Source organism: Euprymna scolopes, chromosome 32 (assembly GCF_053919585.1).
Source record: "Euprymna scolopes isolate OS-2025 chromosome 32, ASM5391958v1, whole genome shotgun sequence".
Taxonomy (NCBI): domain Eukaryota; kingdom Metazoa; phylum Mollusca; class Cephalopoda; order Sepiida; family Sepiolidae; genus Euprymna; species Euprymna scolopes.
This window is the reverse complement of record NC_136513.1, coordinates 8,166,719-8,180,634: the sequence shown is the minus strand read 5'-3', so window position 1 is coordinate 8,180,634 and position 13,916 is coordinate 8,166,719. Positions and strand designations below refer to the sequence as shown.

Here is a 13,916-nt window from a genome sequence, read left to right as displayed (position 1 = left end):
TTTATCTAAAAAATATTTATCTAAAAATATTTATCTAAAAATATTTATCTAAAAATATTCATGTAAAAAATATTTAGCTAAAAATATTTATCTAAAAATTATTCATCTAAAAAATATTTAGCTAAAGAATATTTAGCTAAAAAAATATTTAGCTAAAAAATGATAATCTTTTTTTTTCTTCTCAAAGGTCGAGACATTTATTTAAAATAGTAAAAAAAAGCAATTATTAATTCCAAATGAATATGATTTATTATTAAGAGTAACTTATACTGATTGATATAGAAAGCACCATGGAATTTCCACAGATCATGTTAACGTCAATATTTATAAGAACATTATTAACAATTCCGAAAAACATGGAGAAAAACTATGATTCATTGAAATGAACGGAACAAGCAAATAAATTCATGGAATTTACAAGAGAAGTGAAAGGAATATCAAACATGAAGAACATTGCCATAATAGCAATAATTGTAGTAACTTTATGAACAGTTCTAAACAAAAACTGTGACGAGACTAGGAGAAATTGGAATCAAAGGGCAGATTGACATCACACAACTGCACCATAAATACAGACTAAACTATGCTGATGGTTTTGTGTGCCACTTTTCTCTGATTATATATAATAATAATAACATCATACCAATAATTGTAGAAACTTTATTTACAGTTTCGAAAAATCTGTGCAGAGACCAGAATTTTATTCTTGTACAGGTAAAGGATTACGTCAGAGATATTGAGCTAAAAACAATAAAACATAAAAGTGTTGTGTATCGGTAACAGTTTTAAATAAAGACACAACTTGGTTTTAGTGGAAACAAAATATTTTGAAAAGAAAAACAAATACAACAAATAAAGAGAGTGGTTATACGTCAGTCCGACTGCCAAATGTGCATAACCTGCGTATAACGCTGAGAGGCATATTTTCCTGGTTTTTATAATAAGTGGAGGAGTTCATTGTTATCCATATGGTGGACATCACAACAAAAAGCTGTGCCAAAAGATATTTAGTGATGAATATGCTTCAAACGTTTACAACAAAAACTCGTCTCGATACAACCACTATAAATAATTTCCCTTTTTCTTTCTCTCTCTCTCTCCCTGCCTAAAACTAAATAAAATTTCCACAAGCAAAGTATCTTTCCTAGAACTACTAGTCCATGGAATACAATACCACAGGACTTCTTCCTGGATGACTATAACGTTTTCAAGTCCAATATAAACAATTTCTTATTAAGCTTTTCTCTTGAATAATCAGAATTTGATCAATCTTCAACATTACCAATCATCACAGTGTTGTCTCACCAGCTACCTGACACTCATTAATATATATTCTTGAATGGCTTTTGGACCTTGATACATGGTACCGCCATAGTAAAAAAAAAATAATAATGCACCTGCAGACAGAGATTTATTTAAAGATGCTTAGTCTATATATATAAAAGCGAAAATGTATGTATGTATGTATGTATGTATGTATGTATGTTTGTGTGTCTGCTAAAAACTTTTGACCGACGAAACAAAAATTCACAAACTTGGTATCATATTAAAGCCCCACCCTCCGGACGACAAATATCGAAAAATTAGCCCAAAAGGACCATCAGAAGTGCGTCAACTGATCAATTTTTTGCAGGGGGGGGCCCCCAAAAAAGTGACATTTTAATGTTAAACATTACATATTTTTAAATCGATTTATAACTGCCCCCAAAAATACGGGCGCCAACTCTTCTACATAAAGTATACACGGGGCCGTTTATTTTGGGTCAACTTGTATTTTGTATTAAAACCTGCTGAGTCATGTCATGTGATCTTAATGTCAGCAAGCTCTAATGGCAGTCTGAATTTAAAATTTAAAAATGTTGTTATCGGTAAAAAAATTTAACCCTCACACAAGCTAAACTATGAACTTCTACGCTATGACAACGTTACCAAAGTTATTAGCACATTAAAAATAGTTAGATACGATAGTTAAACGAAAAATAACAAGCCAAAAATGTGAAGTAAAAAAAAAATATGCTTACAAAAAATATTAACGATGGAAGTTTTTACAAAAAAAAAAACAGCCAGACGCCATTTTCTTTTAGAGTAACAGTCTTTAGAGTAAGGAAGACAAAGTGAGAGAGAGAGAGAGAGAGAGGGAGAGAGAGAGGGAGAGAGAGAGACACACACACATACACAAACACAGAGAGAGAGAGAGAGAGAGAGAGAGAGAAAGAGAGAGAGACAGATAGACATGTCTAGACAGGAAACGCTAATGTGAAGTAAAACAAAAAAAATAAGATACTGCTACATCATCTCGTAACGCTCCCGCGATGACCTCATTTAGTGGCTATCTGTCAATCAAACCTCTTTCACTCGCTTTATAAGCCTTATTTTAACACTATAATCAATTCCTCTTACTCTTGGCCTACACGGTTAAGTGGTTGGAGTTTGTTTCACCTCCGCGTCAAGGCTCCCGGGTTCAATCCAGCCTCACGACCAAAACTATGTATTTTTCTTTTACATCTTTAGACACGCGGGCAACGTTTCTTTATTTTTTTTACTTCGCTTATTCTTTAGTTTACTTCCCTCCTATACACACAGCGGGGTTTTTTTTCGACGTTTTTTTTTTTTTTTTTGGTTTTGGTTTTTCCGATTTTTTTAACATCATTTCAGGGTTATTACTTATCCCCTCCATACACACACCTACAAACACCCGGGCAACGCCGGGTACCCCCCCCCGCTAGTCACATATAAAACAAAAATTGAATCTGGATACTTGATGGGCATGTTTTTAAACAGACATTGCCCGGAAAAAAAAACAAAACTTACTCTTTATCAAATTCAATGTGACAATATCAGTATCACTTTTTTCATTGGTCACCGATTTATTGAATGGACGTAGAGATCTTCGTTCCATGAAAGACCTCAACCTGTAAATATGAATCAACATAAGGTTAATGTTAGTGTTAGAGTTAAAAAAGTTATAATAGAGTGCTCGATATTATAAATAGAGCAAAATAGGCCAAAATAAAATGATGAAAAATAAAAATTTATATTATTTATTTAACTATTTATTATTTATTCATTTATGAAACGTTAAAAAACAAGGACTATAATGAAAAATTTTCCTTATTCCATGGAGTTTCAAAAATTAGTTTCTTTTTTCTTCAGAGGAAATAACTAGCAAAATAAAAGTATAGAATTGCTGTTGAATTGCTAGGTAGAATAAAAACTGAAAACTTTGAAAATTACAATGTTCAAAAAAGAGATTTAAAATTGTTGAAAATAAGGAAATATTTAAATAAGGAAAATCTTTTGTTATATTCCTTGGTTGTGCAAGTTTTGATGAATTGTTTTATAGGGGCATCTTTAGTAGAGAGTTGTACAATGATATATTTGTTCACATTACATTTAAATTTCTGCAGAGTCAGAGAAATAGGGAGCAAAGAGGTAATTCCAAAGTAGTTTGTGGAAAGAAGCTTTTAGAGTAGAAAGTCTTTCAGCATCTATGGACCTCATGTCTAAAGTGGTGGGATTTTGTTGATTGTCACGTTTGTCGAGGGTGTTTACATCAAGGGGGCACCGGTGCAGCAAGTGCATTGGAACGCATTCCAGTGAAGTACTTGTAAAACAAACACAGAAATGCAACCTTGCTGTAATGCGGCAAGGGCTGGAACTTGGTAGACAGTGAGGGATCTATTAGATTAGAGACTTCTTTTGCGGGAGTGGGGATCCTGTCTAAAAGAGAGAGAATAGTGGTTGGTGCATCATCCCAGATGTAGCAACAATACTCCATGCATTTCAAGATGTTCTGAAACTGCCTATTGCAATCTCCCCCTTTTGACAGATGGCACACAAAAAATGGTACAAACATGGGCAATGCTACATGCTCAATGCACAGCTACTCGATACTGGTATTCTTCTATTGCTGTGACAATGTAGGTTGTTTCATCACTGGACATAAGCATTTATTGCCCAATGTGTCTCTTATCTGGCCTATAAAAAAATTAATAGCTGTTTTATCACTGGACATAAAAAGTTATTGACCAAGACTTCTCATATTTGGAGTGAAAATTAATGCAATCTTCTGTTCAGAACAAGTTGTCAGGAAAAGATTACTGTCAGTAGGCATTAAGTATGTGAATGGGGTTGTCAACAATCTGAGTAAGCTACTTCAACGAATATTTTTCTTTTGTGAGACATACCAAAAAATAAAGATGAAAATTTGTGGCTAAGCACGTAGTGATATTTTACCTAAGAAAATGGTGTGAGTGAGAGCCTGCATTTTGCACTGGTCCTGATTGCCTGCTCATTGTCTTCATCCAAATTTAATGCTTGATCTGAGACCAGTCACGATGTCAATTATACAGTATTTGTCACTGTTGTAACAAAACGATTCTGCCTCTATCACACACGGATATTTGTATGTGCATAGCATGTTTTTAAATACAGGAAGAAATAAGAGGGGTTGGCAGCTTTGATCGCATAGAGTAGAATTAGCTGCAAAGTTCTCGGTAAAGAGTTTGGCTTCATCTGATGCTGACGAGATTGCCTCAGGTTCATTGATGATGGTTAGGATAGAGCACACACTTCTGTTTAGGACCCTGTTTGCTATTTGCCAAAACTAGTGGGAACCAAGCTGCTGCTCAGCTACTTTGGTCTTAACGGACTGAGCAAACAATTCTCTTGCATTTTTTATTACTCTTTTACAGTGATTGTTGGCAGTCCTGAAAGCGGCTTTATTTTTTGGTATGTCTCGTGAAAGGAATATATTCGTTGAAGTAGCTGAGTGATTTGGCTATGGTGTTTGCGGTTAGAGTGTGTATATGTTTAGTGTTAGGTTTTCAGCATACCATTCAATGTCTTTCCCAGGTTGCTCCACCAGTCAGTATTTATGGCTTAACTAACTAATCATATTCTTGTAAAGAGAAACTTGGATGTACTCATATCTATTACATCATTGTTTTCTTTTTAAACATCAGTAAAGAACAGGTAAAACGTTCTTTAACCTTGGTGAGCAATCAACTAGAAATGGTGTTTTGATAAAAACACTGGTCCCCACCAACTCTCCAGGTTGCCTCATTTAAGGAAATGGCTTCCAAAGAAACCTGACCAGGGATAAGGTTGGAAGTCAATTTCTGAAAACCATCGAACACATACCAGTCTGTAAACGATGTTATTGTTGTTGCTGCTGCTGATTATTATTATTATGATGATGATTTAAAAAGACATTTTTGGGCAGAAGGCATAAGTATAAATGGTCTTATGTTAAGTAATTGTCATTTACTTACTGTTCAAGTTTACCCATTGACACGGATAAATCAGCGCTTGCAAATGGCCTAAAACAAAGAGAAACGAATATTCTTTTGATTATTAAAGATATTTATGAGATGATTATTATTTAGATTTGTTGACTGTTTCCTCCATCTTGATTGTATTTTTTGCAACACTTCTAGGCTACGGTCAAGGATGTAGAGTCATCAGCCAAAATACTGAACTTTGATTCCTAAAATTTTAGAACTGATCCAATTCCTGAAATCTGTAAAGGCCTGATCCAACTGAAATCTCAAAAGGTCTGATTCAACCTCTGAAATCTAAAACGGTTTGATCAAATTCCTAAAATCTAAAAAAAACTCTGTTTCATATCCTAAAATCTCAAAAGGTCCTATTCAACTCCTAAAATCTACAAGAGTCCAATCTGATTCATGAAATCTCAAAAGGTTCTATACGATTCCTGAAATATAAAAGGATCCAATCCAACTCCTGAAATCTAAAAGGGTCCAATCTAACTCAAGAAATCTAAAAAGGTTTGACCAAAATTCTGAAAAATGTCCTATCCATGTGATAAAATCTAAAAAAGTACAATCCGACTCCTGAAATTTAAAAAATTACTATCTGACTCATGAAATCTAAAAGAGTTCAATCTAGGCACCGCCAAAACTGGGGGGGGGGGGCAGGTCAGTACTTTTTGACGGACCGTCTTTTTAAAAATCTACCAAAAATCAGGTAATTATCCGATCAATATGAAATTTTCAGCGATTATTAGGAGAAGAATGAACTTTATAACAGTGGACTTATTTTTCATAAACGATATTTATATATATATATTTTTTTGCTTACAACCCCCCCCCTTGTTTTGAAGTGGGAACAAATATGCTTAAAATAATCATCTGAAACTGAACAAAACATATTGTGTTGTTGTAAGGGACAGAATTATAGATTAAAAAAAAAAAAAAAAAATTGTTTGCATACCTTATTTTGACGTCTGAATATCAGAACTTCGATTGTGTTTAATTATCCCGCTTTTGAGTTTTGAAGTGTGAAATTCGGTGGATATGTTAAGTAAAATAATTAATTTAAGTTAAGTAAAACAAAAAAAAATTTTTTTTAATATTTATACGAAAAAAGCCATTTTAAAATTTTTGATAAATAAATTAACAATTTTTTTTTAGCGAGCCGAATAATGCATGACCATTATTAAACAGGGCATGCTTTGAATAATCGATACAAAAAAAAAAATTCGATAAATGTTGTGCCCTTTGTGTTAAAAATAGCATCATTTTTTTCGATCCCGTTTGAAAACGTTTGCCGCCTTTCGACTATGGTGGACCAAACGCGCTGAAATAATTTTTTTTATTCTGCTTTAAATTGCCCCCCCCCCCATTTTGGGGAGTCTGGCCCCCACACACATACACATTAAAAACCAAACTCATACAAATGGTCACCCATCTGGTACTGGCCAGCCTCAGCTTAATAATACATTGAAATTTTCGTCACTGAAAAATAAGTTTTTTTGGCCTGTTTGGTCTTCCATAGTTTTCTTCTTATAAATCGCAAACGTAAACAGAGTCGATCTCGACTCTACATGGACGCGAAATATCTGGTTACCTATATGAATAAATGGAATTATTTGAAATTCAGGTACTTATATTATAATATTTTTGCATATTCTCTTAGAAAATCATCCTAAATCTTAGTTAGACAATAAATAAATAAATTAATTCTTTCAAAAACATTTTTTTTTTAAATATTTAAGTACGTTTTTTGTGCAAGACAAAAAATGTCAATTGTTAACTTTTTGGGAAAATTTAACATTTAAAATTTCATTAAAAATAGTAGAAAAAGTTTTACATTATTCTGTTTTCTATATGATAAAATTCAAGGTTTTATCTTTCTGGAAAAAAAAAAGTTACTCAGAACTAATGGATTTTAATAAATGTAATTTAGTTTTAAAAAACAACAACAACTTGATTTTGCGGCCATTTTTGGCAGTGCCTAGTTCAATCTGATTCCTAAAATCTCAAAAGGTTCAATCCAACTCTTAAAATATAAAAATGTCTAATCCGACTGTAAATTAAAAAAGATCATACCCGACTGCTGAAATCTCAAAGTGTCTTATACGACTCCTGAAATCTAAAAACATCCTATATAACTCCTGAAATATAAAATAATAAACAAGGTCCTGAACAGAAGTGTATCCTCTATCCCTACCATCATCAATGGACCTGAGGTATTCTCCTCAGCAACTAACAAAGTAACTTTTGCCAAAAACTTTGCAGCAAATTCTACCCTTTGCAATCAGGGCTGTCTACACTCCTCCCCTGTATTCCCTCCTGTGACTGAAAACACACGAAGCGACATACAAATTTATGTACATGATGTTACCAAGCTTATCAAAAACCTTGATTCTAGTAAAGCAACTGACCCCAACATCATTCCTGTCATAATGCTCAAAAACTTCAACCGGAATTAGCACCCATACTTACTAAGCTGTTTAAATGTTGTCTTAATCAGAAATGCTTCCCAAAATCACGTAAAACTTCATCGGTCTGCCCAGTATTTAAAAATTCCAGAGATCGGTCATCTCCCTCTCAGTACAGACCAATCAGTCTCCTGTGTGTCATTAAGTTGCTGGAAACTGTGATAAACAGAGAAGTGGTGAACCACCTCAGTAAAAATAACTTGCTCAGTGACATGTAGTATGGTTTCCATTCTGCAGGATCTACAGCTGATGTATTAACTGTTATATCCTAAATTAGTGAATCTCTCAATAGAGGCTTCATTTCTAGAGAAATAGCTCTTGACATATCAAAAGCTTAAAATGGCATAAAGGTCTACTTCACAAGATTGCCAGCTATGCAATAGCTGGGGATGTCCTCTCAGTTATAAAATTCTTTCTCTCTGATAGGCTTATAAGAGTAATCATTAATGGGCAGAAATCAGAAACTTATTCCATCCTAGGCCCAGCCCTGTTCCTGATCTTCAGCCATGATTTCCTAAATCACATTTTTAGGTTATTCGTAGATATTTATGCAGAGGACACGACAATCTATGGCGACACTTCAAAGCCAGCAATTACAAAGATTTTTCTGATTCTTTCTCTTCTAATTTTGAGAATGTGATGCAATTGGGGAAAGGGTGGTTGGTTAATTCTAATTCATTGAAAATCAAGCTTCTCTCCTTTCATCATAATTGCTTTGATCCCCCACCACACCACAATTGAAATGAATGGCTTTCATCTTGTGGAAGCACCATATCTTGACAAGCTTCTGGAACTGACCTTCACTCCTTAGCTGAAACGAAACACATACATCAAATCTGTTGCCAACATTGTTGGTAAAATGGTTGGATCACTCTACTGCTCCAGTAAGTATCTCATTACCGATGCAATCCTCTGCCTGTATAAGAGTCAGGTGCACCCTAAAATGGAACACTGTTGCTATATCTGGGTAGGAGCTGCTCGGCACACCCTATCCTGCCTTTATAAAATTCAAAACCGGCTTCGAAACCTAGTAGTTCCTCATAAGCCGTTCTCATAAATAATCAAATTCTACCCAATTTACACCATTAGTGATTGCTAAACCACCACCTTACATTCATTAACTCTTATCCTCGAGTGGCCTTCGGGTCTTGATAAGTGGTGACTCCCAAGTAAGAGAAAAAAAAGGTCCAATCCAACTTCTAAAATCTAAAAAGGTCCTACTCGATTGCTGACATTTCAAAAATCACTATCTGCCTGATAAAATCTAAAAAGGTCCAATCCAATCAAACTCTGTAAATCTAAAAAAGTTCTACCCGACTTCTGAAATCTGAAAGGATCCAATCTGACTACAAAAATCTTTAATCTGACTCTTGAAATCTATAAGTGAAGATCTTACACAACTCCTGAAATCTAAAAAAAAGTCTTACTCAACTGCTGAAATCTAAAAGAGTCCAATCTAACTCATAGACTCTAAAAAAGTTCTATTTGACTCATATAATCCAAAAGGGGCTATTCTGACTCCTGAAATTGAAAAAAGATTTATTCGCCAGATCAAATCTAAAATGGTGCAATACGACTCCTGAAATCCAGAAAGGTCCTATCCGACTCTTGAAATCTAAAAGGGTCCAATCCAACACATGTAATCTAAAAAGGTCTGCTCAAACTCCTGAAATTTAAAATTGTCTTATCCACCTGATAACATCTAAAAAGGTCCAATCTGATTCCTGAAATCGAAAAAGGTCAAATCAACTCCTGATAAGTAAAAGGGTTCAATCCGGCTCTTAAAATCTCAAAAGGTACTGACCGACTCTTGAAATCTGAAAGAGTCCAATCCGATTCCTGAAATCTAAAAAGGGCTAATCAGACTCATAAAATCTGAAAGGGATCTATTCTGACTTTTGAAATCTAAAAATGTCCTATCTGCATGATGAAATCTAAAATAGTCCAATCTCATTGCTTAAATCTAAAAATCTTTAATGTTACTCTGGAAATCTAAAAAGGTCTAATACGATTCCTGAAATCTCAAAAGGTTCAATCTGACTCCTGAAATCTAAAAAAGGTCTGATTTAAATCCTTAAATCTAAAAACTGCCCGATTCAACTCCTGAAATCTGAAAAGGTACTATCCGACTCCTGAAATCTAAAAGGATCCAATCTGACTACTAAATCTAAAAATGTCTTATCTGTCTTATGAAACTTCTAAGGGTCCAATCTGACTCTTGAAATCTAGAAGACTCAAATCCTACAGCTAGAATCTAAAAAGGTATCCAACTTCTGAAATCTAAAAGGGTCCCATCCGACACTTGAAATTTTAAAAGGTCCAATCTAACTCTTGAAATCTCAAAAGATTCCAACCGATTCTTGAAATCTCAAAAGATTCCAACCGATTCTTGAAATCTTAAAAGGTTCTGAAATCTAAAAACAACTCTGATCCGACTTCTGCAAATTAAAAAAATTTTAGTCCGATTCTTGAAATTTTAAATGATTCAATCAGATGCTTAAAATTGAAAAAGCTTATTTCATGTTTTATCTCCTGAATTTTTAAATTGTTCAATCCAATTCCTGAAACCTTACTTTGACATCTTTTCCAACTGATAATAATTTGTATACAATGCATACCTTATATATAAAAAGTAAAGTGAGAATTTCCCCTGTTCTATTAGCTGGTATAGCGTCATAAAAAAGCTACATATAAAAATCTGCTTTGTATGCGATTTAAACCTATTTGTATGTGTTTAATATACTTTTGTTCAAATTCATTGATTTTTATATTTTATCCGATCAGCTATTTTCCAGTTGATTACTAATTTCAGTAGTAGTAGGAGTATCCTGCACTCACACAGTACTAAGTTTTCATTCTTCTACCGATAACACCATAAAAAAAAAATATGTTATCAATTTAATTATGCATTAGACTGTTTATTATATAATTTATTAATTACTACTAGCAGAACCTGTGGAAATTTCACATCAGACTCATTCATATGTAATATATTGATGTTGGCATTCTGTGGATGTTCAGCGTAAATGGAGACACCCTGATATTATTGTAGCTCTTTTGGTAAAACTGCAAAAGTATTTATCTAAGCTAGTAGGTACGCTCGGTGTAGCCCGGTTATAAAATATGCTTAAATATGATATTTTAATTCTTGCAGATTTCGTATATATTATTATATATACACACACAGAGACATTTTCACTTATATATATATATATATATATATATATATATATATATATATATATATATATATATTTTCATTCATGGTAAAATTATTTAAGAAAAACATAAATGACTTGAGTGCCATCAGCTATAATCGAAACCGAAACCAAAACTTATGAAGAATTCTTGGTAAAATTATTTATTACAAGAAATGGAAGGCCATAACAATTATAAACGATAGTCACTCAGAAGAAAAAAGATGTAAGTGTGACACACAAAATAACACACGCTATCGTATTAATATATAGATGCTCAATAGCAATTGCTAATAATAAAAATAAATGAACAAAATTTCGTTTTTCGAATTAAAAATTATATTAAAAATATTCAAAATCTTCTTTTCAAAATCATTCTTATAATATACATAACAAAACGGATCCTATTTTTCTTTGTTTTAAACTAAAACTTATGAAAAAATATGCACTATTTTCACGTTTGATTGTCACAGATAAGTGCTTCATTTTATTGCCATATTTGTTGTTTGTATATGAAGAAATAAGCTTAATGTTTATTATTTGGCAGGAAGATATAACACAAAGTCAGGAAAGTAGAAAAAAAACTTAAAGAGGTGTGCTCCATAATCAAAGAAATTACAAAAGAAATCTGTAAAGTAATATATTTTAAAGAGTTTAATGCAATTTGCTTAAAGGAAGTTTATTGAAGGCAATCCAATGCAACGGTGTAACGGATAGATACAAACTGAAGCAAATTAAGACATATGATGGTGGAATAAGCTATGCAAATTCGCCGTTTATCAATGCTACATATACATGTTTTTTTTTCAAATTTTATACTTACATTGTGTTCTTACTTGTGTCAGTATGGTTAAATGAAAGTTTCATATTATATGATATTTTGGGGAATTTATTCCTTCGTCAGATATGTGTTCAATTTTAGTTCAAATGTGCATACTGGGTTATAGCACATATTTGACGAAATAATATTTCCCGAAATATTATGTAATACGGGATTTCCATCTGACATAAGAACAAACTGTAAGTCTAAAATATTAAAAAAACTAAACATACATATATATTGTACTAGCGGGGGGTACCTGGCGTTGCCCGGGTGTTTGAAGGTGTGTGTTGATATCAAAACAACTTTAAAAAAAAAAAAAACGTTGGCCGGGTATTTGGAGGTGTAAAAGAAAAAAAAAGTTTTAGTAGAAAGGTAGGCTTGAACCCTGAACCTTTGACACGGAGGTGGAAAGGAAATGGATAAAAAAAAACCCTGCGACCCAACCATCTCGACCACGGGAATAGATGAATTAATAAGGGTGTTAAGTTGACGTTTATAAAACGAAATTAACAGGTGCGAGAACGTTAAGTCGCGTGATGTTTGACCTAGTTTTGCGCTGGAAGCTAGTTTCTGTTTTCCCCCTATGCAGCGGTCAAAAAATATCTCGAAAATAGCTTGTAAAAGTCAGGTAAATTAAAGATAGCTGCGACCAGAGTTCCTTAGTTGTAGATATTATTATTTAGACAGCATATAAAAAGTTTTAAGAAGGGGCGAGCCAACCGAGAATCATGGCGAAAAAAGCCTTTTGTAGACATACACAAAAAGCGAACACACATACATACATACATACATACATACACACATTTTCGCTTTTATATATATAGATTAATAAAAGTTGTATCTGCATAGCTTTTTCCACTGTTATATGTCTTATTTTGCTTCAGTTAGTGACCATCCATTACACTAATGCATTGTATTGGCTTCTAAAAAGTTTCTTAATGTACCTACTATTTTTTATTTACAACAAGTTAACAACTAGTACATAATCCTAAAAATGAGATAAATGATGCAACTTCATCATAGTTGTAGTTATTTGTGTTTGCTCTCTGGGATTATAACCTAGTCGTTCGAACATTTTCGTTTCCATAGAAACTGGGTCAAGTGCAATTGCCGCCCTGTGCAAGAAAATGGCAGACAGAACAGGTCCATTGTCATGGAAACTTAGATAACCGTGTTTACACAGATAACAATACCAAGCAAATCATCGGCCATGCACACTTACGTTGATGCAAAAACTTTTGTTCCAATTGTAACATAATACAATTACCTTAATTAATTTTTATTGAATTTTTTTCATTTCTATTTATTTTCTATTAAAATTTATTTTGTGATTTATTTATTAACTAATGAGTGGATACCCGTGTGCTGAAACCTCCATCCCCTCCCCAATAAATCAAAATAACTTTTCTTTCAATCAAAATAGCAGGGAGTGCCTGTGCTACCAAAAAAAAAAAGAAAAAAAGAATGAGTCGTGGTGGTCGAGCTCGAACGTGAAATGCAAAAGAGTGAAGAAGGCATGGGGAAAGAACTTATGGCAAAACCCTTTTGCCCACGCGCCCATAAATGCTTATGGATCCATAACATTGCAAAATAAGCATTTTAAACATAATTTTAGTTTAATATGCGTGCGTGACTTGCAAAAAAAGACCCCACCCCCCGCTTCCAAAAAAGTGGTCTAGTTGACTGCCACAGAACGAATCTTTTTTTCTAATTTTCACATATTATACATCCAGGGCCCTTCAAGATGGTACCCGTTTCGACCTGGTTCAATGCGTATGAGAAAAGTTTTTAGCAGATATACAAACACACACACAAACACACAGACATTTGCCTTTTATATAATAGAAGAAGAAGAAGAAGAAGAAGAAGAAGAAGAAGAAGAACCCTAGATCTGTTTGCATAAAATATTTGTTTACTCAGCAAACGTGGAGTATAGTGAAAAAAAAATCCAAACAATGAACAAAAAAAAAAAATACAACAAATAAATTTTACCAAATGCAAGAAAATTAAATCTACCGACTTGAATAGCTTTACAATTTTTCACATTTGTGTGATTACCTGTTTCTGTCTTTGCATCGTTGCTTTGAAAGCTTATAAAAAACAGATACAAGAACGTGCACATAGTAACTGCATTCAACCATTTGTAGTGCTT

The 13,916-nt window shown here is 33.3% G+C and overlaps 1 protein-coding gene across 2 annotated transcripts in view; it reads right to left on the bottom strand.

Moving 5' to 3' along the window:
• Positions 1 to 13,916, bottom strand: part of LOC145256207 (protein phosphatase 1 regulatory subunit 36-like) — a 72,538-nt gene that overhangs the window by 48,188 nt on the left and 10,434 nt on the right. For both annotated transcript variants that reach the window (XM_080114820.1, XM_080114821.1), the window contains exons 3-4: positions 5,274 to 5,321; positions 2,812 to 2,912 (exon numbers count right to left, since the gene is read on the bottom strand). In XM_080114820.1, coding sequence (XP_079970946.1) covers positions 2,812 to 2,912; positions 5,274 to 5,321 — 149 coding nt within the window. The remainder of the gene's footprint in view (positions 1 to 2,811; positions 2,913 to 5,273; positions 5,322 to 13,916) is intronic.